The sequence below is a fragment of the Rhinopithecus roxellana genome, chromosome 8, assembly GCF_007565055.1.
Source record: "Rhinopithecus roxellana isolate Shanxi Qingling chromosome 8, ASM756505v1, whole genome shotgun sequence".
Taxonomy (NCBI): domain Eukaryota; kingdom Metazoa; phylum Chordata; class Mammalia; order Primates; family Cercopithecidae; genus Rhinopithecus; species Rhinopithecus roxellana.
The window spans coordinates 43,881,288-43,909,202 of record NC_044556.1 but is presented as its reverse complement, the minus strand read 5'-3'; the positions used below and the strand labels follow the sequence as shown (position 1 = coordinate 43,909,202).

General features: G+C 43.3%; 1 protein-coding gene and 1 non-coding gene across 2 annotated transcripts; one reads left to right on the top strand and one right to left on the bottom strand.

Annotated features, from left to right (window-relative positions):
• Nucleotides 1-5,370: 5,370 nt before the first annotated feature.
• PGLYRP4 (peptidoglycan recognition protein 4) lies at nucleotides 5,371-27,915 on the bottom strand. Its single transcript, XM_010381146.2, has 11 exons — nucleotides 27,885-27,915; nucleotides 25,758-25,858; nucleotides 24,084-24,381; nucleotides 23,433-23,527; nucleotides 21,587-21,676; nucleotides 20,640-20,841; nucleotides 18,556-18,674; nucleotides 17,092-17,244; nucleotides 15,863-16,061; nucleotides 12,656-12,774; nucleotides 5,371-6,235 (listed from the first exon to the last, which is right to left on the bottom strand). Exons 4-11 carry the CDS (start codon nucleotides 23,479-23,481, stop codon nucleotides 6,057-6,059), a joined length of 1,110 nt encoding a protein of 369 aa, XP_010379448.1. The 5' UTR covers nucleotides 23,482-23,527; nucleotides 24,084-24,381; nucleotides 25,758-25,858; nucleotides 27,885-27,915; the 3' UTR covers nucleotides 5,371-6,056.
• Nucleotides 6,905-7,011, top strand: LOC115899369. The gene has a single exon (XR_004059094.1). It is a non-coding gene; the product is annotated as a U6 spliceosomal RNA (small nuclear RNA).

The following is a 27,915-nucleotide window of genomic DNA, read 5'->3' as shown; positions in this document are numbered from 1 at the left end:
GACTCCGGAAATTCAACCATTTAATGAGCTACCTTGTGCCTGGTGCTTAGAATAAAGAGACAAACAAGACAAGGCCACCAACCTCAGGGAGCTCACTGCCAAAAAAGGGAAACTAGCCCTGTACACTAACAGCCCTGCAGAGCAGAGGTTACAACCCAACTGCTTGAAGATACATTTTATTGGGCGTACATATTATTTTTAATTTTATATTTCAATTAAATCAGTGTTCCTTTAAAACCTGGAGATTTAAAATTAAAAATTGAGATGTATTGATACCTTACTCTGTTTGGGTGCCTCAACAAAATATCATAGACTTGGTGACTTAAACAACATTTATTTCTGACAGTTCTAGAAACTGGAAGTCCAAGATCAGGGTGTCTGTATGGTCACGTTCTGGTGAAGGCCCTTTTCCTAACTTGCAGATGGCTGCCTTCTCACCACTTGTTCACATGGCCTTTATTTGGGGGAGGGTGTGTGTATTTGTGTGTGTGTGTGTGTGTGTGTATGTGTGTGTAGACCTCCTGGTGTCTCACGAAGGCACTGATCCCATCATGAAGGTCTTACCCTCATGACCTCATCTAATCCTAATTACCTCCCAAGGGCCCATCTCCAAGTGCCATCACATTGGGAGTAACAGCTTCAACATATGAACTGAGGGGGACACAGTCAGTCTATAGCAATTGGAATATCAGGAGATCCGAAAACACAGCCCACAATCCAGAAATTAAGAACACTCATTCGTTGATTCATACAACAAATATTTATTGAGCTAACAGTATGCTCCAGTGGTCCTCCCATCATGTTAGGAATTGGGGATACAGCGGAGAGCAAAAGACAAGCCAACCACCACCCAGCAGTGTTCTTTCCACATGCCCCCTCAAAACATAATGCTGAGGCAGACACACATGGTTCAATAACTGGCTGGTGTCTGACATTAATTGAAGGGCCTTACAGGTCATGAAATGCCGGAAACTTCACACTTGAAATGTGAACTAGTGCCCCATATATTTTTTTTACTCAAACAGATAAAGGAAAAATTAAGGACAGAGTTAAAGGAATCACTTACCTAAGTGAAAAAAGAAGGATTGAATAAACCATATGGGCTGACTGAAAATGTTGGACAATTGTGGCAATATGTATACACACACACACACACAAATTTCAGCCATTATTTCTTCCCTCTATAGCATTATAAAACAAAATGGGCTACATAGTAGTACTTCTCATTTTGTCACTATGTTTGTGACTGATAAATGAAAGGAAAGGTATGTACTTCATGAAGTGGGTGGCCCTGGAGGAGGTCACTGGTGAAATCACACAAGCTATGATGAAATCACCAGAAGCTCTGATGAAGGAAAGCTGACAGTGAACCCAGAGTCGGGGGCCTGGTTCAAAGCCAGTTTGTACTCTGTCTGCCAGGTTAATTCTTGGGCACCTCTTGGTGCCTTCATCTGCAAACAGACATTATAGTACCTACTTCACGGGGGTTTTATGATGGTTAGATGGGGCAATTATGCGGAGGTACCTGCACACGTCATCTAACAAGTGTGGTCTGAGTTCCCTACAGGAAGAATGTTGATGAAGGATACAATAAGGCAGAGAAGACATGCTGCTCATATTTTCAGATGACCCAAAAGCGCTGAGTGCACAGTGAGCTCAAAGCAGATGACAAAATCGACATTTTGAAATGTTTCATGGCTGAAAAACTATGATGCCACTAAATCAGGACAAACTATACTCTTTTAAACACTGGGTCTGATTAGGCACATTGGTTGAAATGTGGATTTATATAACTTCTTCATAGAAAGCCTGATAGTTTTTCCCATCTGCCAAATCAATGAAGGTGATCAGAAGAATATAGATATCAAAATAGATCATGCTATCTTAGGCCTTATAATTATTACAACTATCAGTTGAGAACTATATCATTCACCAAGCATTTTCATATGTATCACCATATATAATTAGTGTATTGTAATAAGAGAAATAATGGCTCCACTCAGCTCTGCCTAAGTCTGGAAATCCTTGGAGTATTGTGTTCACTTCTGGTCACAGCATTTAAGAAGGAATTTGAAATCCAAAGAAATCTTGCCATGGTATAATTCCCAAAAGATAGGAGGTCAGATATACCTAGATGCAAGCCCATCTTGGAACCGATACCCATAAGTTATGACATTAGACAAACTTATTAACCTCTCTGAAACTGTTCCCTCACCTATCAAGCAGAAATGACAATACCCAGTCCACAAAATTGTTATGAAGATTCATGAATCCCCATAGACTCTGTGCACACAGAAAAGACTCAATAAAAATTGCCCCCTCACATAGGCTACATGTTGACTCTGTGGGTCTGCTCTAATTGGGTTCAATCCTGGATATGTTTCCTTTTGACTCTTCCATCCTCTCACTCCCAACTCCCCACCCTGCAGCCAACACCAATTCCCATGATGAACATGTAGGATCGTAGGAGGGCCAGATCCCATCAAGCCTATACCACTTTGGATCAGCTATTAAAACAATGTCAGATATTAAGGAGTATATTCCCTGGAGTCTTGGGATTCAACATTCATCCAACTTAGCTATGTTTAGTTCGCAACTACTACATGCAGCAGCTAGATAAACAGTGGTGAAAAGACAAGCGTGTTTCCTGAGTCCACAGACCTTTCATCAGCTGGGAGCCGTGTGTGTGATGTTAATAGTCGTTAATGCCTAGATTTTTCATTAGGGCTTGCAAGGTGATGATATTCCATTTCTACCATTACTTTTTCATTTATTTGTTAGCGTACATCTATTAGGAGAAGTTCTCTATTATTTGGTTATTCAACTGTATTCTTTGCATAGGAAAGGAAGAATAGGTGCTTTTCTCTTTCCCTTTTTTTACAAGTTTTAAAGTAAAAAAGTAGATTCAGTGGATGTCCTAGAAGTGACAATTTGGGGTTTTTTTGTTATTATTACGAATGTGTTGATTTAAACTTAACAAGCTCAGACACATTGCAATTATTGTTGCTGTTGATGCTCATATTGTCATTAGCCATTAGACACTGGAATTTTCCCTTTAGACAGTAGAAATTTCCCAAGTCCTTTCGACCCAATATGAGAAATATTTAATAGCTTCATTGCTATCTGATATGATAAAATGTTTTAACTTATATGTTTCCCATCCCAGACCTGAAATCAGCCATTTCTCTAAGAACTGTTGATTTCTTTTACTGGGAAGTGGTATTTTAAGATCACAACTTGGGTGCTATGGATACTTATTGCTACCATATTGATCAGGTTTCTGGGCCTTTTCAGTGAGCAAAGGTAAAGTTATTTAAGATGAAACACCTCATATGTTCATAAATGAGTTCACTCTGTTATTTTTTAATTCACATCCAGGGACACAGTGTATCACTTAACCTCTGCTCTGTTCATCTGTATCTCCTTTTCCCACACTGAGAATCCTACTTCAAAAACACTGGGGATGATGGAATTAGAATATCACATAATTACTCATTTGTTTGATTCAATATCTCATACTAAACTTTCTTCTAATAACAATATTAATATTAGAACTACAATATGATTACTAAAATGGTTTTAAAAATTAACTTGCAGATGCTCTCCTTATTCTCTCCCCAGTTTTTTACAGTTCTACCTTATACTACACTGTCAGAGTTCATAACCATTACATACAATACTATTATTATAATAACCTTCATTTGGTCTTAATTTTACAAGTAAATATATATTAAATGCTTACCACCAGTCATAATGCCAGTGTCTCTCCAGTTATTTTGGTCATTTTTAAAGACATTCTCTTGTAGGTTCTTACAAAGAGTCTCATGAGAATAATATTCACAGAATTCTTCCATGTTTATGAGATTTTTTTTGTGACCTTTGTACATAAAAGTCAATTTAGTTGAACATAATCCTTGGATCACATTTTTTCTTATTTTTAAAACATTTTATTATATTTTCTCCTAGTCCAAAATGTTGTTGTCAATAAGTCTGATGATATTTTTCTCTCTTATTAGTAATTTGTTTTTGGTTTTTTTCCTGAATGCCCAAAGGATATTTTCCACTTAAGAGACTGAGTTCTTAAAAATCCATTAGTTCAGCTAGACCTTATGTTTGCATTCATCATTTTGAGTGCATCTTTTCTGGTATGAAGTGTGCCCTTTAAAAACAAAATTTCAAAATTGTTTTATTTCAGGAGGTGTTTCTAGCATAGTAGTTTTGAATATTTGTTCTGTTCCTTTACTTCAATTTTCTTCTTTAGGGACTCCAGTTACATGTGTCTTGTATCTTCTTTGCCTATGTTTTACATTTATCACTTTCTCTCTAATTCTTTTAATCTTACTTTTTAATTTATTTTTTATTTTAGAATTTTCCTTCATTTTATCTTATTTTTCTTTAAAGGCATTATCCATTGTGTGCATCCACTTTTAACATTTTTTAACTGGTTATTTCTGAAATGGATATTTCCTTTATTTCTTATTCTCTTCTGAGCCCCATTACCTTGTTTCTGAGTTTCTGTACTTTCCATTAATTGTTCTTTCATATCTTGTATTATTTTCCTAATTATTTTAGCTCAGTTTGAAATTGCAGTTTATAGTTTTCACCCATAAGCATGTCTTTATGTAATGCTTTTATTTTCTTGATTCTGCTCCTGATTCTATTTTTATCTTAAAATAACTTTATGTGGGTTTGAACCTCAAGTATTTTCTGTTGTTTATTGTATGTATTAGCTTTCCTCAACTTTAAAGAAGATGTATGGTGTTGAATAGCTTTTTTAATTCAATCACTCTGGAACACCTTCTTCTATTATTTTTTTCAAGTAAATGTTCAACATTATGATGGCTTATATTCAGAGAGCTTCTTGCTCCACTGCCTTTCCACACTTTCATGTGAGCTTCTTTTCTATTTTTTTTTTTTTTTTTTTTTTTTTTTTTTTATGTCTTATGCCTGGACTGAATTAGATTCTGTTTCCAGTAGTTCTCCCCTGTACTTTGTTCTAGAAGGGAATTTTATCTGGCTAGTTTTGAGAGGCATAAGACCCAGACCGTTCCAGTTCCCGTAGATCTTACTGCAGAATCCTTTGTGTTTACACACCATTGGGGTGTGCAAAAAGGCCTCTTGATTTTAGATGCTAAGCTGTCAAAAATTTGAGGTAAAATTATCTTGGTTATTTTAGGTTCTCATGTCCACCAGACACTCTGTTGTTTCTCTTTGCTTCCTCTTACACAGATGCTGGTACCATATAGATCTTATGGCTCTTGGACTGGGAGGGAACAGAAATGCAGAAAATGCTGGTGGTATGGGGGCACTGTCCAGAAAGTTATTCTCCAAATAGGGGATAATGTAATGAATTGGCAAGGTGAACATGAATTTGGATCTCTTCATTCATTTATTCATCCACTTATTGAATAAATATCAGTAGAACCTATTAAATTTCAGACACTGCTGAGAAACAGAGGACATACAGATGAATAAAACACAGTTCTTCCCCCGGAGAAACTCACAACCAAGTGGCAAGGATAGACATATCTATAAATAATGACAGCCCTTAAATAAGGGCTGCATCCAAATATATACAAGTTTATGTGTAAGAAAGAAGAGTGGTCTCATTGACCTGAGTTATGGGTGAGGGGTGATAGGTGGGAGGTGGGGGCTGCCAGGCAGACACCAGGGGAAGGCTCACCTGGCAGAGGGGCATGGAGAGAGAGAGAGAGAGAAGGAGAGAGAGAGAGAGAAAGAGAGAGAGAGAGAGAAATGAAACAAGAACCGGTACCTTGTCTCACCTGGCTGAGGAGTTGGGTTTCCAGGTGAGAGGAAGGTAAGGAGAGAAGAAGTCTGGACTCAGACTCGGAGGACTGTGAATGTCCAGCTATGAGGTTTGTAGGCCCTTGGAGGATGTTGGCAGGAGAGGGCATGATCATCCCAACCTCAAAAAGGAAGCACAGGATGGGATGGCAGAGGAGGAGGACACAAGGTGTTGAGCCAAGGTGGATGGTGAGGACAAGAGAGACCTGACAGGGGAGGGAGAGCAGTCTCAGAAGGACCTGGGGCTTCTCTCAGTGTTTGAAATGAGGCCAGGTGCTGATGATGTTGTACAAAGCCTGCCCAGGAGACAAGGTTTGGGCCACATCACTGTGGCCCACCAGCAGGTAGTTGGGAGTCAGGTACCCCTTGACCATGGCACACTGGATCAGGTCTTGGGCTGCCTCTAGTGCTGCAGCATTTGGTGGTGTACCTGCAAAACACAGCAGCCCATTGTCCACAGGATTACAGGGCACTCTGCAAGATAGAACATATTCCCAGAACCCACCCTCATCACAAAGCTAATATATTCCACTGTCGGCAGCCTCCCTAGAGACAGGCAAAAAAACAAGGTCAAGATTTCTTAGTGCCAAAGTTTTCCTGAATCAAAAGAGACAAGCCTGGGATAATATATTCTTCTGGGGATATACAAAGCTTTTATCCACTGCAAAAGTTTAGCCTGGTAGTTCTTTATAAGGATGCAATTTAGCCCCCCAGAGGACATTTGGCAATGTCATGAGATATTTTTGGTTGTGAAAACTGGGATGCAGGGGAATGCTAGTTGGTAGAAGCCAAGGATACTGCTAAACATCCTAGGACAGGACAGCCCCCTACAACAATGAATTATCTGAGCCAAAATGTCAATTGTACTGAGGTTGAGAAACTTGATTTAATCACACATATGCTGCCTGTACCCTTTCATGTCTAGCTGAATGCTCAGCCGAGTATCAAGTCACAGTCCTGGTTCACCCCATCCCCTGATCCAATGCCCGTTTTAGTATGGGCCATGTCACTGAATCAGTCCCAGTGACATGGCCTCATCTTTTCAGAGGTTCAGTGAAAGATCCTTGAGTCTAAACAAACCGATTAAAAGCTTTGAGTTGTTCTCACTTTGGTAGGACATACATTAAAACTGAAATGATATAGAGAAGATTAGTGTGGCCCCTGAGGTACGATGGCATGCAAATTCGTGAAGCATTCCATATTTTTAAGGAGAAATAAAGTGTTTCCTAAACAAGAAAATGCTAAGGGAATCTGTCACCACTAGGCTGATCCTATAAGAAATGCTCAAAGAAGTTCTACGCATGGAAACTAAAGGACAATACACACTATCATAAAAACATTTGAAAGTATAAAACTCACAGGACTTATAAAGCAATTACTCAATCGAGACTGCAAAGCAACTGGATAGCCATTAGCATTATGACAGGAATAAATCCTCACATATCAATATTAACCTTAAACATAAATGAACTAAATGCTTCACTTAAAAAATATAGGCTGACAGAATGAATAAAAACACAAAATGCAACCATATGCTGCTTACAAGAAACCCCCTAACTGGTAAAGACATTTACAGACTCAAAATCAAGGGTGGAGAAAGATATTCCATTTAAATGGAAACCAAAAAGGAACAGGAGTTGCTACACTATATCAAGTAAAACAGACTTTAAGTCAAAACAGTTAAAAAAAAAAAAAAAAAGGAAGTTCATTATGTAATGATACAGGGGTCAATTCAATAAGAAGATATAACAATCCTAAATACGTATGCACCCAACACGAGAGCACCCACGTTCATAAAATAAATACTGCTAGACCTAAGAAAAGAGATGAATGGCGATATAACAGTAGTAGGGAACTTCAACACCCCCCTGACAGCACTAGACAGATCATCAAGGCAGAAAATCAACAAAGAAACTCTAGACTTAAATTGGACTCTAGGCCAAACAGACCTAGCAGACATTTACAGAACTTTCTAGTCAACAATGGCAGAATATATATTCATCTCTTCTGCACATGGAACATTCTCAAAAACAGACCATATACTAGGCCACAAAGCAAGCCTCAATAAATTTTTTAAAAATTAAAATCATATCAAGTATCTTGTTGGACTACAGTGGAAGAAAACTAGAAATCAATATCAATTAACTCTCAAAACTATACAAATACATGGAAATTAAACAGCCTGCTCCTGAATGGTCATTGGGTAAATGATAAAATTAAGGCCAAAGTTGAAGATTTTTTGAAAGGAATGAAAATAGAGACACAACATACCAAAACCTCTGGGATACAACAAAAAACAGTGATCAGATGGAATGTTATAGCATCAAATGCCTCTGTCAGAAAGATAGAAAAGTCTCAAATTAACAACCTAATGTCACATCCCAAAAAAACTGGAAAAGCAAGAACAAACAAAACCCAAAACTAGCAAAACAAATAACAAAAAACAGCAGAACTAAATAGTATTGAGACCAAAAAAGAAATAGAAAGGATCAATGAAACAAAAAGTTGGTTATTTGAAAAGATAAACAGAACTCACAGACCACGAGCTAGATTAACCAAGAAACAAAGAGATAAGATTAGAATATCCACAATCAGAAATGATAAAGGTCACATTACAGTTGATATCACAGAAATAACAAAAGATTGTCAGAGATTACTATGAGCATCTCCATGCACACAAACTAAAAAACCTAGAGGAAATGGATAAATTCCTGGAAGCATACAATATCCCAAGACTGAACCAGGAAGAAATAAATAATTCAACTAAATCAGTAATTTAAAAAAGAATCTCCCAACAACAAAAAGCCCAGGACCAGATGGATTCACAGCCGAATTCTACCAGATGTAAAAGGAAGAATACCAACCCTACAAAAACTGTTCCCAAAAATTGAAGAGGAGGGAATCCTCCCCAACTCATCTACAAAGCCCCTCTGATACCAGCGCCAGGTAAGGACACAATAACAACCAAAACTGCAGGCCAATATCCCTGATGGATATCGATGCAAAAGTTCACAACAAAAAACTAGCAAACTAAATCCAACAACACATCAAAAAGTTAATTCCCACAATCAAGTGGGCTTTATTCCTGGGAAGCAGAGATGGTTCAACATATGCAAATAAAGAAATGTGATTCACCACATAAGCAGAATTAAAACAAAAATATATAATAGTTTTGATGCAGAAAAAGCATTCAATTAAATCCAACATTACTTCATGATAAAAACTCTCAACAAACTAGACATCAAAAGAACATACCTCAGAATAATAAATCTATATATGATAAAATCACAATCAACATCATACTGAATGGTAAAAAGTTAAAAACATTCCCCCTAAGAACTGGAAAAAGACAAGGATGCCCGCTTTCACCACTCCTATTCAACACAGTATTGAATAAAACAATCACGCAAGAGAGAGAAATAAAAGGCACCCAAATTGGAAAAAAGGAAGTCAAAACATCTCAGTTCACTGATGATATAATCTTACACCTACAATACCCTCAAGGCTCCTCCAAAAGATTCCTATATTTAATAAATGATTTCAATAGTTTCAAGATACAAAATCAATGTACAAAAATCAGTAGCATTTCTATACACCAATAACAATCAAGCTAAGAACCAAATCAAGAACTCAATTCCATATACAATAGCTACATATAGATAGATATAGATAGATAGATACACCTATAGAGATACACACCTATATGTGTTATATATAGGTGTGTATATATTTGTATATATGTATATGTTTGTATGTATATATATGTATTCCTAGTATATATATGTATTCTTTGTGTGTATATATGTATATACATACACACAGTAGGAATACATATATGTGTGTGTGTGTATATACGCACACACACACACACATATACTAGGAATACATTTAACCAAGGAGGTGGAAGAGCTCTACAAGAAGAATTACACAACACTGATGAAAAAAATTGTATGCTGGGTGCGGTGGCTCATGCCTGTAATCTCAGCACTTTGGGAGGCCAAGACGGGTGGATCATGAGGTCAGGAGATCGAGACCATCCTGGCTAACACGGTGAAACCCCGTCTCCACTAAAAAATACAAAAAAAATTAGCTGGGCGTGGTGGCAGGTGCCTGCAGTCCCAGCTACTCAGGAGGCTGAGGCAGGAAAATGGCGTAAACCTTGGAGACGGAGCTTGCAGTGAGCTGAGATTGTGCCACTGCACTCCAGCCTGGGCAACAGAGTAAGAGTCCGTCTCAAAAAAAAAAAATTGTAAATGGCACAAACAAATGAAAAGACATCCCATGCTTATGGATTTGAAGGATCAATGTCATTAAAATGACCATACTGCCCAAAGTAATTTACAGATTCAGCACAGTTCCTATCAAATTACAAACATCATTTTTCACAGAATTTGAAAAAAACTATTCTATAATTCATGTGGAACTAAGAAAGAACCCAAATAGCCAAAGCAATTCTAAGTAAAAAGAATAAAGCTGGAGGTATCATATTGCCTGACTTCAAGTTATACTACAAGACTATAGTAACCAACTAGCATGGTACTGGTATAAAAACAGATACACAGATCAATGGAACAGAATAGAGAACCCAGAAATAAAGCCACATAGCTACTCAACTGATCTTTGACAAAGTTGACAAAAACATACACCAGGGAAAGGACACCCTATTGAATAAGTGGTGCTGAGAAAATTGGATAGTCACATGCAGAAGAATGAAACTAGACCCACATATCTCACTGTATACAAACATTAACTCAACATGGATTGAAGACTTAAATGTAAGATCTCAAACTATAAAAATCTTTGAAGAAAACCTAGGAAAAAACTCTTCTGGAAATCGGCCTAGGCAACGCATCTATGACTAAGTCCTCAAAAGCAAATGCAACAAAAATTTAAAAAAGACAAACGGGACGTAATTAAACTGAAACGTTTCTTCACAGCAAAAGAAATAATCAACAGAGTAAACAGACAACCTACAGAATGGAAGAAAATGTTGGCAACCTATGCATCTGACAAAGAGCTAATATCCGGAATCTACAAGGAACTCAAACAACTTAGGGAAAAAAATCAGCTCATTAAAAAGTGAGGAAAGGGCATGGACAGATATTTTTCAAAAGAAGACATGCTAGCAGCCAAAAACCATGAAAAAATGCTCAACATTACTAATCATCAGAGAAATGCAAATTAAAATCACAATGAGAAACCATCTTACACCAGTCCGATTGACAGAGATTGAGGCCATCCTAGCTAACACGGTGAAACCCCATCTCCACTAAAAAATACAAAAAAATTAGCTGGGCATGGTGGCGTGCACCTGTAGTCCTAGCTACTCAGGAGGCTGAGGCAGGAGAATTGCTTGAACCCAGGAGGTGGAGGTTGCAGTGAGCCGCCGAAATCACGCCACTGCACTCCAGCCTGGCAACAGAGCAAGATTCTGTCTCTATAAATAAATAAATAAATCAGTCAAAAAATAACAGATGTTGCTGAGGATGCAGAGAAAAGGGAATGCTTACACACTATTGATGAGAATGTAGATTAGTACAACCTCTATGGAGATTTATCAATGAGCTAAAAATAAAATAGCCATTTGATTCAGCAATCCAAAGAGTATCACCCCAAAGAAAAAGAAATCATTGTATCAAAAAGACATTTGCACTCATATGTTTATCTCAACACTATTCATAATAGCAAAGGCACTGAATCAACTTCAATGTCCATCAATGGATGAATGAATAAAGAAAATGTGGGTTGTGTTTGTGTGTGTGTACACCGTGGAATACTATTCAGCCACTAAAAAATGAAATCATGGTGCAATGGCTCACTTTGGGAAGCCGAGATGGATGGATCACGAGGTCAGGAGTTCGAGACCAATCTGGCCAACATGATGAAAGCCTGTCTCTACTAAAAATACAAAAATTAGCCAGATGTGGTGGCATACGCCTGTAGTCCTAGCTACTTGGGAGGCTGAGGCTGAAGAACCACTTGAACCCAAGAGGCAGAGGTTGCGTTGAGCCAAAACTGCACATTGCATTCCAGCCTGGGTAACAGAGCAAGACTCCATCTCAAAAAAAAAGAAAAATGAAATCATGTCTTTTATAGCAACATAAGCGGAAATAGAGGCCATATTCCTAAGGGAAATGACTCAAAAACAGAAAATGAAAAACTACATATTCTCACTTATAAGTGAAAGCTAAACAATGGGTACACATTGGCACACAGAGTACAATAATAGACATCAGAGACTTCAAAAGGTGGGAAGGTGAAAGCAGGATTAGAGACAAGATGTTATTTAATGGGTACCACGTACACTACTCAGGTGATGGGTACACTGAAAGCCCAGACTTCACCACTGTGTAATAGATCCATGTAGCACAATATATCCATGGAGCCCCTAAATCTATAAAAATGAAAAAAAAAAGTGAAATAGAGCTCTGAGCCATGACAATTCTCAGTGTGAACTCTCATTGCAAAGACTGGGGCTCACTGTGGCTTTGGCATATAAGGCAAAGTGTCTCTACATTGTTGTCATGGTAACCAAGAGAGGATGCATCTGCTGACCAAGATGAGCTAAAAATAAGCACAAAGATCTTTTCCCCTTGCTTTGCATGTTCCTTACATACTGGAAGAAAGAGACATTTGGCTGGGTGCAAAGAAGGGTAGATGTAGGGTAAGCATTATGTCTGGGGATTACCTCTGGTCACACTCAGCTGAGTCAAATGTTGGATTGGAAGCTGGGTCAATCAAGCATATGTAGGCACTAAAATGACACTTGAGACTGAGACTTTGTCTTCCATGTCAGATGCTCTCTTTCAAATACCATGCAATGACCCTACTGCCCAAAGCATCCACTTACCTGTGAAGGTGCCCATGAAGGTAATGCCCAGGGCAATGTCTTCGTAGCCAGGGGTGGAGGAGCCTTGGACATTCCAGCCCACCCCTTCATAAATGGCGCCGTCCTGGCCCACCAGGAAGCTAGAGGACCACAAGGGGAGATGGAGACCAGCATGAAACTCTGGAATTGTTTCTCTCTTTCATGTATTAATTTATTCATGTCTTTACTGCTTCAGACTTTGATTATCTATTGGATTCTAAGCACTGGGTTACAGAAACAAGACAGAGTCCTTGCCAATGGAGTGCTGGTAAACTAGCCCAGGGGGAATGAGGAAGGCAGAGTAAGGAGAGGGAATCCCAGTTTACAGCATATACTGATTTCTGTGGTGTAAACCTCTCACTATAGCAGATTTCAGGTGACCAACAATTTAACAACAACCAGCTCCCAAAATTCCAGAATCTCTAACAATCAGCTCTCATGAGCTGGCACGAGTCCACTTGACTCCAGCACACCACTGCAGCCCCTAAGTAGCTCACAGTCAATAAGAAAAAAGAGAATGACAGCTTTCAATCCCTACGCCTTTTCTCCTTCTCACCAAGAAAGTAGTTTCCCCCAAGGTGACCCAGGATCTCCTTACCATTAAGTACAACGTAAACTTCCCCAATCTTTCCTGACTTGATCTCTCTGTAAGTTTGACTCTGCCACCCCTCTTGACTTCTCCAAACATTCTCTTCCCTTAGCTTCCATCATACCACATTCTCTTGCTTTCTTCTCCAGCTGCTCTCCCTCCACAGCTCATCTTCCTGCACTCTTTCCTTAAATGTGGGGTTCCTCAGGATGCTATCCTAAGCCCTCTTCTCCTCTTACTCGACACAGGACTAACCCATCCACTTCCTTGGCTTCAGTTGCCATCCATGAAAGTCCACATGGTCACAACTGGACCCATCTTCTTCCTCACCTGTTCCCCTTTCTGGGATCCCCATCTTGATGAAAGGCATGGTCACACACCCACTGGCCCCAGCCAGGAATACAGGCATCAGCCCACCCACTTCATCCACTCATTAACCCAGGCTTGTCAATGATGTCTCCCAACTACACTCCCTGATCTGCCCTGAGCCCTGGTCACTAACCATTAACCTCCGCTGACCTCTGAAATTCCTCCACTTCTCTCTGTGACCTCTGCTACCATCACAGGGATGTCACCACTTAATCCTGCCTGGATTGCTGCACAGTCCTCAGATCTCACTGCCTCCAATTCCACCCTTTCCCATCCAATCTATTCCTAAAGGGTAGCCAGACTAGTCTTTCTAAAATACAAATCTTACTGTGTCAAAACCCTGTTTTCAGTCCCTCAGCACTGAGTGCACACACCCTAGCTTAAGTTACAAGATCCTTCTGACATGTACCCTGTCTGCCTCCCCAGCATCAGCTCTCCCACACCCCTCTTTGACATCTATATTTATGCCGATGAACTTCTCTCAGCTGCCTAAAGGCACCTTTCTCAGGCTGGAATTCAGTCCTTTCCACGGAGCCCTTTCCCTCTTCCTGAATCACTCTTCCTGCTTCCTCCTCCCACTCACCTGTGAGGCCCCAGCTAATCTGATGCTCCCACAGAGATTGCTTCCTTCACTCCCATTTTCCTGGCATCCTAAGCCTCCCGTCTACCCTTCACGTGTCCCCTATCATAATGTTTAACCTACCCTACTAGAACTTATTTGTTTGAATTATTTTCTTCCTCACTAAAGCATTGGCTCCATTCAGGCAAGAACCATATCTATGAGGCACATCCAATGGCACCCCCAGATGATAGCCTTGTGCCACGCAGAGTACACATTCAGTTACATGTTCTGTGAATTGTAATCTATGAGGCAGGGAGTGTGTCATCCCGACCACAGAGCACCTCAAGGAAAGAAAATGACACTGTCATAATGCTATAATAGAAGAGGATACAATACAAGGTCCGAGTCAAGGGACAGGCAACTACCCTCTGAGACCTGAATGGAAAAAGGGAAAGGACCTCCCCTCAGCCTCCACCACTTTCCAATGTAGGCTTTCCAAATTTACAGTCAATTTTCAACTATCCACTCTCATTAAAGACAGCTACGCTGCAAGTAATCCTGTATGGTGGGACCTAGCAAAGCACTTGATAGGTTCTGATACGTCATAGATGTTGGAGGGAAAGTTTTCTCCTATCTTGAAAAGATACTAAAATGGGGACAGAGAACAGGGAGACCAAAGAGGGGAAAGACAGTCAGCTCAGAATCATGTACCAAGCGATGGTAAATTCATCGCTAAGCCAAAAATGGCCCTAGAGTTAAGGGCTCCTTCTATGAATGTGCATAAATATGCCAAATGGGCGAGCAGTAGCCTTTCCTGAGATTTAAAATTTAATGTGATTTTTCCTGATGGGACATTACATGGGGTCTAACCCCGGATGTCTTATCTGCAAGCTCTGAAAGCATCCTTCAAGAAATTTCTACTTGTTTTGTGGATTATTTGTTTTGTGGACTATTTGTTTTGTGTGTTTGTGCGGCAGTTTTTAAAATCAGTACTTTTTAATGGAAACATCTTGATCAGAAATGTATCACAGGATTTTGAGACCCTTTAAGATAATGTTTAATGGGGAAAAAAAAGAAATGTTTACTCTTGCACTTAGGTCGGTGTGTTCCTTGTTAAAGAATCACAGACCTTAGCATTACAGAAATCAGAAGATAGTGTCTGGTCTCTCCCCGGCCTTCAGACAGGAAGGATATTCTTCCCAAGGAGGTTGGTGGTTTCTAGAAGCAGAGAAGCAGCATGAGTCTACCCTGAGGGGGAACCGCTTCAGGTTGTGGCAAAGTGAGCAGCAGAGCCCCAGCCTCTGAGTAGTAGGTGGTGGTTACACAAACAAAGCACAATCTTTCAATTATCTTTTCCACAGGTACCACAGTCTTGCATGCGCACTGCTTCCTCCGGTGACTTTTTGGCAGAGTTTTAGCATCTATCATGCCAGTTTACTACCTTTAGTAGGTACACGTCTTGAGAACATGTTTGGGCAAATGACTACCCCCTTGGCTATCTCCTAAGTAAGACCCATGCAGGGTCGTGTGATGAATCCATTTGGTTACCCACACAGTGCCTCTCCTATGGTGACCACCCAGTTAATATTAGTTCCCTTTCCTCTTCCTTTCAAAGGTTCTGTTTCTGCCCCCAAGGGAAGAGAAGCCCACAGTACCCAGACCCACTTACTTATACCCAATGTCGCACGACTTGAGCTTGTCTATGTAGAAAGACTGGATGTCCCGGACCAGCAAGCGGCACTCATCGGAAATGTTGCAGGTCCTCCCGGCAGTGTGGATAATGATGCCATACTTCGCTGGGAGGGTCATCCTGAGACAGTGGGTCTCCCTGGCCCCCCACGCAGACCGTGGGACAATGCTGGGGCAAGCTGAGGTGGGGCAAGAAACCACAGAGGGTTCATCTTCCCCATCCATGCCAGCCGCTTCTCCACTGTAGGCTGACATAATGCTCAGGGCCCTCAACTTCCCAAACCCTTCTGGGTCTCCCACCCTGACCCAAACAGTGGGACTTGAGAGCAGACAGTATCCCACAGTGGGACATGGACATTTTATTCTAAGAATATGTCTTTGAGTCATTTGTAATCCATGAAACTCTCTGTCAGTGTAAGCGATCATGTATATTGACAGATGGCACCAGAGATCAAATTTACTAAGGCTTTAACATAAGAGATGAATCTTCTTTCAATCTTGATTAAGCTCAAGAAAAGGCTGAAAGTGCTTATTAAATTTACTGTTTTTGATGTTGCTGCTTGTCAAACCCAAACTAGTATCCACCTTTTATTATCTGAATTATGTTGAGTTCTTTCTTTAAAGTCTGTATAAGCAGTGGTCTAAGTTTTCTGCGCCACTTCAGTCTATTAGTGTTGTTTTGGTTTTTGTATTCAGAAATGTGTGTCAGTGTGTGTGTGTTCATGTGTAAACACATCAATGTATAAATATGTGTATAAATACATCCAGTCCCTTTCCATTGTTTCCTCCCTTGCACTTTTCTCCGTGTAATGTACCAAAAACGTCACTTATTTATTTGCTTATTGACTGTCTCTGCCCTCTAGACTGAAACTTCATGAGGCCAGGGACTTTTGCTTTTCATTCCTTCGTATATTTTCAGAGTCTAGAAGGTGTTCAATAAATGCTTGTTGAGTGATGGAAGAAAGGAGTGTGCATATATGACACCAGAGATAATGCTATGGCTCTTTCATATGAGGAATCTGGGGGATAAAGAGGTGGCCTGCAGGTTTCCTCTCAAGATTTGCCAGCCCCAAGAGTTCAGAGAGTTGGGTGGCCAGTTGCCTACCAGAAGGAATCTCATGAGCCCTACTGAAAAGGTCACTCCCAATGGTGTTTGCAAGTTAGTTGGGGTGAACCCAGCGGCAGGCCCAGTAGGGTTGAAGGTCTTACCTTTCTTCAGGCTCGCCTTCTGTCGAGGGGCCAGGCAGTTCTCACCTTTCACAAGAAGTGGCTGAACATAGCTGGATGACAGGTGGCCCTTCTGGACAGCATAGGAGATTAGGTTTTCCATGGCTGACAGGGCAGCAGGGCTGGGACTGTGGCCTGGAAGAGAGAAATCTGTGGGAAACCTCCACCCAGCCTGAGTTTCAGGGTATCTCTTGGGGGAGGAGGAGATGTTCTGCCAGCCCCTGCACAGCTGATGGAGAGGAAGAAAAGGGAACAGGTTATGGCCCCAGTTGGAGAGGCTGAGAAGGATCTGCCTGGAAAGATCTCTCAGTGACTCAAAATGAAGTCCTTTTCCATCCCAAATACCTGCCAAACTTCACCCCCTCTCTCCATGAAAGAGCTCAGAAGCAGCACCAAGCTCAGCAGCACCCGCCAGGCCAGGCCAGGGTTTCTCATCAGAAGAGGACCCCTCCAGGTATGTGCCAGACTCTGCCTACAATAACTCATTTAATCCTCAGCACAAACCTCTGAGAGATGCTATTATTAACTGCATTATTTGTGAAGAGGAACTTGAGGCTCCAAGAAGTAACATGCTCAAGATCCCAAGTTAACAACAAATGGAAATGAGTAGTCATGAAAACAAAAGCAAAAACAAGATAAACACGGAGTCATCTGGAACGCTGGGGAAACCACCCAGGAGTTGGAGATAAAAGATACGGATCATGTTCTGATTCCTCTCCTTCTAGCTGTGCCACTTGGAGTCATCGACCTCTCTGAATCCCAGGCTGCACCTCTGCACAACAGGGGTTATTAAATCTACCTGGACTATCTCAAAGGGTACTGGGAGAGGAAAATGAGAAACTAGGTATGCAAGATCTCTGTTAACAGGAAAGGGTGCACAAATTCAAAGGAATGGTCCTGGAGTACGTATGTTAGGATGCATGTGGCAAGGGGCCTTGGAGCAATAGCCCAGAAAGAAGTGAAAGAGAGTCAGAGATTAGGGGACTCAGAGTTGTTGTTTTTTTTTTTTTTTTTTTCAGAAATACATAGAAAATCTAGTAGTAAGAGATGAAAGGAAGAGGTGCCTGGCAGGAACTTGGAAAGCATGGCCCACAGTCACAGAATGGTCAGAGCTCAAGAGGATGTGATAGTCATCGACGTAGAGGAGAGAACTGAAGCCCAGATAAGCTTGCAGAGAGACGACTGGTTAGCCATCGAGATGGCTAGAGGAAGAGGAGCCTGTTTACAGGGGTTGAGAAGGACACCAGGCTAGTAGGAAGAGACCCTTCACAACATCATTTCCTGGAAATAGAGGAAGAAGAGAATTCCAAGAGAGAGTGGGTCTTCAGAGAAGTGTGAGAAGGATAAGAAGACAGCAGAGTAGCAGACAACTACTTCCCATGAAGTGGCTCCTGAGACAAAGGATTAGAGAATTCTTTGGAGAAGGTCAGCTGTGATAACTGTTACCTTTCTTAGTGCCGAAGAAGGCAAAGCCCAGGGAGATGTTGTTGTAGCCTTGGGTGTGCACTCCTTGGACGTTCCAGCCAACACCTTCATACACCCTGCCATCATCCCCAACCAGGAAGCTATGGAGCAAGATAATACTGGTTTCATGGCTGGCACTGTAGGACATTCCTCAGAGGGGAAACCACTTACCCAGCCTCAAAATGGAGAAGGGCTGAAGCCGTGTTCACTAAAAGGAAATTGCACGAACTCTTCCCAGACGCTGGAAAGAACAAGTCATTTATACTAGTCCTTAGAATTCAGAAGGAACCACTCTCACACTCCCTACCTCCTTCCCTTTTCAGAGGCTGCAGTTTTACCATAAATCATTCTACACGCTCAGGAGAAGAGGTCCTAGAGGTTCCACCGTAACTAACACTGACCTGACTACACAATGGAAGGGTCTTCTGTCTTCCACAATTCCTTAAACATGGCTCTCCTACCTCCTCCAAAGTGTGTGCTGTCTGTGTGATCCATGCAGAGCTGTTCATTCTATTTCTCCCTGTCAAGTAACTGTCCTACATAGACTTACCAAGAAGTAGCTCCTGAGACAAGGACGAGGATGCAGGCACTTTATTTGCAAAGGGACCTGACAGAGCAGGAGCACCATCATCTCGGACAAACACCACCACTTTAAGTTCCAGCTCCCTTTCTAGCCTCATGTATTTCAAGGAAATCACTTCTCTTCTAACAACAAGCAGCCAGAAAGAGCAGACAGTAAAACACAGATAAGACAGCTCAGGCACCGGGGGAGGGGGGGCGGGGGGGAGTCTCTTGGGTAACTGCCAAACTTCACCCTCATACAACTGGCCCCAGTAAAACAGTGGGCCTTAATGAGCACGTTCCTTTCCCTGCAGGTGCACTAAGATATGGAAGCTAAAAGCAGACTGGGGGGTGGTGGGAGTATGCCTGCAGCTGAAGAAGGATGTATGGGAACAGACACACAACTCTCCCTCCCAGATAAGCACAACAAAGACACAGAAGCAGTCCAAGCCTCTAATAAACTCTCCCACCCTGAATCCTTAAAAACTCTTAGTCTGTAAGAGAGTGGACTCTGACCTAACTTGGCCAGAAGCCTCTCTCAGTTTTGTTTTCTCTGAAATAAACCTGCCCTCGACTGTCAAGCCGCCTTTCATGTTTCTTTCCTCTGTCTTCAATTCTTGAAGGATCCCAGAAGCCAGGGTGAGGAGAGTGAGACAGAAGGAAGAAAGCCAGCAAAGTGTGTGAAATTGGGCTGACTCACAGGGGCCACCCACAGCTCCACCCCACCCTTTGGCCTTCCCAGGAGCTGTGTACATGCGCTTTAGAACTGCCTCTCAGAAGGGCTAGGGTTGAGGAAGCTACACACCAATCACCCTCCCCCACGAAGGTATTTACTCCCTTTTGTCGTCAGGGGCTGGGGGAAGGTCTGAAGCAGGAAAGCAGAGAGATGTGTTGGACACTTGAGGCAGGAAGCCATCACCACACTCAGGAACTGTCCACAGCTAGTCAAAGTCAGAGGTGAGCCAGAAGCATGTGGTATGGACACCAGTAGGAACTACTAGAGAGATCATTACAGCAACTGATGGACAGTTGCCTCACTGAGACCGGAGCCTATGCGTGTGGTGTGGAGGAACACACCAGGGATGAAGAGAGCCAGTTTAGCCTCCATGAGTCCACAGATGTGTGACCTCAAATTAATCAGCCTCCCTCCCTTGGGCCCCTCTCCCAGGGCAAAGAGATGGTGACACCTGCCTACCAGTCGGGGGAACTAAAGCCCTCATGTATGTAATCTGTGGTGTGCTGTGTAAGCCAGGGTTGGGGAAGGGTAGAGAATATAGTTATTACTTAACCTTCCTTGCTTCCTTCTGGGAGCTCTCAGAGACAGGTACCTCACAGAAAAATCCAAAGGATTGGGAGTTTCATGAGGGTTTTAAATATTTTATTCATTATAAAACATATAGGACCACAACCCAGAAAATGAGGAAAAGGGATGAGAAGGGACAAGAGAAGCATCCCAGGGAAGCAACACTGACCATTTGCCTTGGGACCCAGACCCAGCCTCTTACTTGTAGGCCACGTCACACCCGCTGTTGTTGTGGATATGATGGGCCTGCAGTTCCCGCAGTCTCTGGCTGCAGACTCTCTGGTCGTGACACTCCAGTCCAGGGACATGGTGTATAACAAGGACATTCACTGGCGTGGTCAGCTGAATACTGCAGCCAACAGCTTCTGCCCCCCATGCCTTGCGAGAGACCGGTGTGGAGACATCTGTGGGGAGGCCTTGGGGACGTCACTCAGTGTACCTGCCCCATCACTACCACATTAGCAGGCCAAGCTGAACATGCAGGCATGGGCTGTGTCGGCCTCATGGTAGTGGAAGAGCCTGAGAAGGAAGCCTTCAACAGGCAGGTACACCTGCCCTGCTTACCTCTGCAACCCCACCTCTCCAACACTCACCCCCAACACAGACTCTGCACCTGGCCAGGGAGCCTAATGCTTTGTTTCCCCATCCCCGAATGTCCCCTACTCAGTTCCTGCCCTGCTGTGTTCCAGGCTCTGCACTTCAGGAAGCATCACCTGCTTATCCGTGGGGAAAGCCCTGAACAGCCTGGCCTGGTGTCACCTCAGCATTCAGTATGTGCTCTCTGATCATTTCCTCTGTGGCTGTGAGTGTTCCCTGAGGGGACTGCATCTTCTGCCTCCAGCAGGGACTGTGTTGCCCCCTCAGTCTGAGGACTCCCTGAGGGCAAGGTTTGGGTTTCCCTCCACAGGGGCTCCCTGTCTGAAGAGGCTGTTTCCCTCCTTCCTGGTTTTCTAGCCCTCCAGCACCAGCCTTCCATTCCAAGGACCTAGGGCAATTAATGCAGGTGGTTTACTGGTACTGCTCTCTGCATCTCAACCCCATTTGCCCCCTCCCAGTCGCATGTGGCTCTGCAGACCTCAGAAACATTTCCAATCACATGAAAAACCCCAGCTGGTCCCCAAACCCCCTTACTATCCAGATCCAGTTTACCTTTTTCAGTGAGCTGGGGGATGTTCTCAAATGGGTTCTGAAGCCCCTCTGATACCTGTTTAGCTTGTGTTTTGTTCCAGGAGGAATCACCTGCAAAGGAATATCCCATTTTGCATCAGAGAGCACCAATACCAGCCATCGTGGTGGGACCAGCTCTGAATAGAAACAGCCATCCCCTCTGCACTGCCCCTCTGCCTCCTCAAATCCCAGAGCCCCCTCTAAGAAATCCCTCTGGGCTGACCAGAGGGCCACCTCTAATAGCAGCAAGTGGCAATAGCTTCTTCTCACGCCAACTCTGGGCAATCCCCTGGGATAGGCAGGGAGTTGGAAATGTTATCTTTTTCTCATGAGCTGTATCTACACACACGATTGGCAAAAAAAAAAAAAAAAAAAAAAAAAAAAAAGTGGAAATATATTCAGACACTTCAAAACCACAAAGTCCTCTCCTGTGTGCATTGTTTTACCGAAGTAATGGGGAAGCGTGTGTGGAGAACGGGTTAGAATTACCTGCATGGCTCAGACCAGTTTCCCCAGGATTGATTTTAGGGACATGTGCTATGCCCATTCTCCTGTCTGAAGGCCCATGGGGGATGGACAGGGTGTGTTGATTGAGACCCTTACCCGCAAGGAGCTTTCTCTTATTGACAAGCACAAACCCAAGCCATAGGTTAAAGTCTGATTAACATCATAATAATACAAATGCAATCCTTGCTCCTGTTTATCTGCTTTTACTGCCCACGTATTGCTATATCTTCAGGTGCATTATCTCATTTAATCCTCACAGTGAGTTAAGGAAGTCATAACTATCTCAGTTTTCAGGTGGGAAAATAAAATGTTATAGAGCTGAATTGCTTGTTTAAAATCATTCCTAGAGGCAGAGCAAGGACTTGAATCCAGGTCTATAGGCTCCAAGTTCTGTGCTCGACGTACAATCTATTCTTTCGCCTTAAGAGAGAGTAGGTTTTTATTTTGGTGGGGGGGTTGTTTTGTTTTTTGTTTGTTTGTTTGAGACCGACTCTCACTCTGTCACCAGACTGGAGTGCAGTGGCGCAATCTTGGCTCACTAAAACCTCTGCCTCCCGGGTTCAAGCGATTCTCTCATGCCTCCCTCCTGAGTAGCTGGGACTACAGGCATGCACCACCACGCCCAGCTAATTTTTGTATTTTTAGTAGAGATGGGGTTTCACCATGTTGGCCAGGATGGTTTTGATCTCTTGACCTCATTATCCATCCACCTCGGCCTCCCAAAGTGCAGGGATTACAGGCATGAGCCACCATGCCCAGCCAAGAGAGAATAGGTTTGTTTTGTTGCTGTTGTTGTTTGTTTGTTTGTTTGTTTGTTTGTTTGTTTGTTTTTGTTTTTGAGACAAGTTCTCGCTCTGTCACCCAGGCTGGAGTGCAGTGGCATGATCTCTGCTCACTACAGCCTCTACCTCCCGGCTTCAAGCAATTCTCCCACCTCAGCCTCCCTCCCGAGTAGCTGGGACTAGAGGCACACCCAGCTAATTTTTGTATTTTTAGTAGAGATGAGGTTTCACCATGTTGGCCAGGATGGTCTCAATCTCTTGACCTCGTGATCCACCCGCCTCGGCCTCCCAAAGTGCTGGGATTACAAGCATGAGCCACCATTCCTGGCCAAGAGAGAGTAGGTGTTTGTTTGTTTGTTTGTTTTTGAGACAAGTTCTTGCTCGGCCACCCAGGCTGGAGTGCAATGGCGGGATCTCGGCTCACCGCAGCCTTGAACTCCTCAGGCTCAGACAGAGAGTAGGTATTTTTTAAATTCCTATTACAAGACTTTAGGATCACCCTTCTTGGTTGCTCTTTGGCCCAGGGAAAGAAAACTTACCCCAGGCCTGGAGACCCAGAGCAGAGAAGACAAGAAGCCACGGCAGCATCCCCACGTGATCCCAGGACACCAACCCAGAGAGTGTGGATGGCAGCCTGAGACAGATGTTGACAGTTGTTAATATGACCATGCTCAACTTGCAGAGTATTCCCCACCCTGACTGCGGGGGGTGCCGTCCGCCTCCTCTACCATCCTGTGGCCTCCTGAGGGTCAGCACCTGGCTCAGACTTCTCAGGGCCCCCAGCATACAGCAGGTGCTCAGCATCCCTGTCCTATTATTACCCAAGCAACTGAATTTCATCACGTGCCCACCGCGTGCAAGGCCTGTGTACACACTTGCACATGCAGTCTTATTTAATTAGTCCTCACCCTAATCCTGTCATGTAAGACTGTTAACCCCCATTTTTATAGACAAAGGAAGTAAGATCCAAGAATGGTACAACCGAGAAATCCAGACTCATATGGATGGGTCTGATGCAGAGAATCCCTTCCCCACTGGGAATATGCTGGGTGAGGGAAATATAGGAGTAGCAAGGGTTCCTAGTTCTAGGACAGAGGAAATCCAACCCTTAACACCCTTTCTGGTGGATTCCAGTCCCTTTGCTGGAAGAGGGCTTCTAAAGAAGAAACACACACTCAACTCACAGATACCTGTGGGTCCTGTGCTGTTCCAGCCCAGTAGGTCAGGGTGCAGTCAGTTTGCCCCTCATTGGCCAGCAGCTCCTTCCCTTCCAGACTTGGCCTCCAGGCCCTGCCCTCCTTCACCAGCTGGTGCCTTCTCCTCCAGCCTTAACTCTCTCTGGCCCTAGAGGGCACTCCCTCCCTGGGAATGAAGCAATCAGGCTCCAGCTTCCCAGAGAGAAGAGGAGAGCCCAGGATCCCTAACTAAAGATGGAAGAAAAGGGGAAGACAGAGGGCCAAGGCTCTGAGCCAGCTCCTTTCACAGCACCTGGAGAAATGCAAGTGGGACCAGACTCAGGCTGAGAGCACCTGGGGACCCGCCCTGTGAATAAGCTCAGGTAGCTCCACCCTGGGAAAGGGCAAGATTGCCCAACACTCCGGAGAGCTCATGCTCAGCCCCAACCTGGGAAAGCCTGCAGGGCCTGATGGCTGTGTCTGCAATATCTAGAAACTTCCTGCCTGTGAAGATCTGCTCCGGGAGTCTGAAGACTGTGGATTGAAGTCACTCACCAACACCCCCTTTTACCAGGATCATGAGCAGGGTCAGGATGGACAGAGAGAAACTGGGAGGTACAATCTCAGGAAACAGCTCACGATGCCTAATTCCGCCCCAATAGCCTACATGTCTGCCCATCATCCTCCCGCCTGCCACTCCCCACCGTTGGCATCAAGCTGCCACCCACCACAGAAAGCCTACCACAAACCAAGAATCTCCAGCTCCTGGCCATGTTCCAGTTGTCACCTAATCTCATTCTGTAACCTGAACTTCCAGGCCTTGAATATTCACAGAGGAAACTCTGCATGACACTTTCCAAGAACACAGTAGGGTTCAGTCTCCATGGGGACCTGCAGAGCCTCTCATGGGGCAGCCTCCCTAGACACTGAGGAAGTGCCCTGAATCCAGAACAGTTGCTCTCAGTGAGCTGCAGTCCCACTCTCAGCCCCAGCTCCCCAGGAGCGCTCTCTGGATGGAGCCCCTTGCATGCACCAGGTCTACCTGGCATTCACCCTAGTCATGCACCCAGACCCAGGCTGGAGCTATGTGATGAGCAGGGGCTGCTAAGCTCTGTCCTGGGGCAAGGGTTAATGTGGGGCAGAGCCAGAGACAGAGATGAAGGAGACCAAGAACTGGAGCCTGGCACCAGTGCTGTAGGGACCCTGGCGATTTTACCAGCCTGGCAGCATGCTGTTTCTTCATGCCTTTAACTGGCTGCCCATCCTAACCGAGTAGAACAGCTCTCAAAATGAGAAGGTTTCTGGGCTTGCATCCAGGGCACCAAGGACTTGAGGAGACTCGGTTCCCCTTTTTGGAGGGGTTTAGGGAGGGGAAGCCCAAGGAGAGATTGGGTGGTGGCTGCCTAAGGGGACCACCAGATTCTCTGCCCCATCCAGAGACCAAGAGATTCTTGAAGACTAACAGACTGAGAGCTGTCCGGGACGAGGGCATCAGGAGGGAGGAAGAGAGCAGTGTGGGTCATCCCTCTGATTCTGTGAACTCAGACTCCCGAGAGGACCTCCTAAGTCCTGGATTATCCGGCCCCCAGTGCCATCTCACTCCACACTGGCAGAGCAGGCTCCCAGTGCTCTCTGCCCTACCTCTCACCATCTCAGGACCCTTCCCAAGTGCCCAGCCTCGCTCCCCACCTGCGGCCAGAGGCTCCACTTCATCCTGGCATCTTCAGAAAGGGCTCCGTGACTAGTCGGGACTGGTAGAGTCTCAGAGTCTCTCTTCTCCATTCTAGCACCTGTCATGAATTGTAATTATAACCTCCTCAAGAGAGTTCTCAAGTGTATCTCTTTACCTACCTTTAATAATATCATTATTTATATTTACTTTTTTTTTTTTTTTTTTTTTTTTTTTTTGTCCTCTGTCTTAAGCTTCCCTCCAGTTGTGAACTTCACAGAGGTGGAAATTATACTTTACTCTGTAGTCTCGGGGCTTAGCGTAGTGTCTGGCATAGTGCTGACTCATGTTAGAAACTCAATAAGTATTTGCCAGATAAAGAAGGAAGGAGGGAAGGAAGGAAGGAAGGAAGGAAGGAAGGAAGGAAGGAAGGAAGGAAGGAAGGAAGGAAGGAAGGAAGGAAGGAGAAGGAGGAAGGAAGGAAGGAGGGATGAAAGGAAGAAAGGAAGAAAAAGAAAGAAAGAGAAAGAAAGAAAGAAAGAAAGAAAGAAAGAAAGAAAGAAAGAAAGAAAGAAAGAAAGAAAGAAAGAAAGAAAGAAAGAAAGAAAGAAAGAGAAAGAAAGACTTAAACAGGACACACTTTTAAAAGGTGTCAAAAGAAGAAATGGAAAGGAAAAGCAAGCCAGCACACCCACCTGCTTCAAATAATGCATATCCTCAAGTACCTAAGGCAGTGGTTCTCAAAGAGTGGCCCAGGGGAAGCTGGGGGACCCCAAGGCCCCTTGCGGGGTCCATGAGATCAAAACTAATTCCAGAACAATATTCCCCGAACTGCCCACCACAGGAAACTGCCCACAAACCAAGACTCCCGGCTCCTTACTTTCCTCGCTGTGCTGATATTTGCACTGATGACACAAAAACAGTAGTCGATAAAACCACTGGAGACATGAACCTATGTGTGGCGTCAAACTGCACTAGCAGTCCTCGTATTGCTCACAATGTATTCTTTCAAGAAAAGGAGCCTCACTTAGGAATGTTCTTGATGAAGCAGTGAGAATTATTCATTTTATTAAACCTCAACCCTGATTCTCTCAAGGAAAAGCACTTGTGTGCTAGAGTTGTGAGTTGAAACAGCCACTTTTTCATGAACGCCATGAACAAATAACATAGAACAAATGATGGCCAAACTATGGATACTTATATTCGAGTATGCGGCATACATTTTCCTAAAAATTAACAAAGTGAGCCTTTCACTTCCAGGAAAACAACTAGAAATTGTTAGCATAATAAAATTGGAACTTTCAGGTAAAAATATGAACTTTGGAAAATTTGTGTCTGCCACCATGACTTTGACAGCTTCCCAATACTTGAAGACTACTGATGAGATCAGTGGTGAGATTAACAAATGTGGTGGGGGTTTTTTGCTTTTTTTGTTTTGTTTTGTTTTGTTTTGTTTTGTTTTTGAGATGTAATCTCTCTCTGTTGCCCAGGCTGAAGTGCAGTGGCACGATCTCTGGTCACTGCAACCTCTGTCTTCCCGGGTTCAAGTGATTCTCCTGCCTCCGCCTCCCAAGTACCTGGGACTACAGGCATGTGCCACCACACATGATTAATTTTTTTGTATTCTTAGTAGAAACGGGGTTTCATAGTGTTAGCCAGGATGGTCTCAATCTCCTGACCTCGTGATCTGCCTGCCTCAGCCTCCCAAAGTGCTGGGATTACAGGTGTGAGCCACCATACCCGGCCAAATGTGGTTTATTTATATGTGTGTGTGATACATACAAATATGTATATATATTGAGTAATAAATGATGTCAGCATTTAGAAGATGTACATAACTCAGTTAACCAATATTTTCCAAATGGTCAGTATATGAAGTCACAAAGTCACAAAGTTTGGATAAAAGATCCATTAAATTTTAGGATGGACCAGTTGATTCTAATGTAACAGAGAACAAAGAATTCACTGATATGGTTTCAGACTCTACGTTGCAACTAATCTTTGAGAAACCACTACTTGTTGGGTTTTGATGTAATACGAGAGAAGAATATCCACAATTATATATTTAAAGGCCCCCTTTGCAACTACTTATCTGTGAAAGATTGGATTTTCTTCAACTCTTCGACCAAGGCAACATATAGCAATACCTTGTATGCAGAGGTAGATGTGATAATCCAG

Coding starts and splice junctions, on each gene's coding strand:
- PGLYRP4 (XM_010381146.2), bottom strand. CDS start 23,481: ATGCTGCCGTGGCTTCTTGTCTTCTCTGCTCTGGGTCTCCAGGCCTGG. Junction 20,842..21,586: donor CCCCCAGCTCACTGAAAAAG/GTAAACTGGATC, acceptor GCCTCCCCACAG/ATGTCTCCACACCGGTCTCT. Junction 16,062..17,091: donor GAAGGCGAGCCTGAAGAAAG/GTAAGACCTTCA, acceptor GCCCCACCTCAG/CTTGCCCCAGCATTGTCCCA.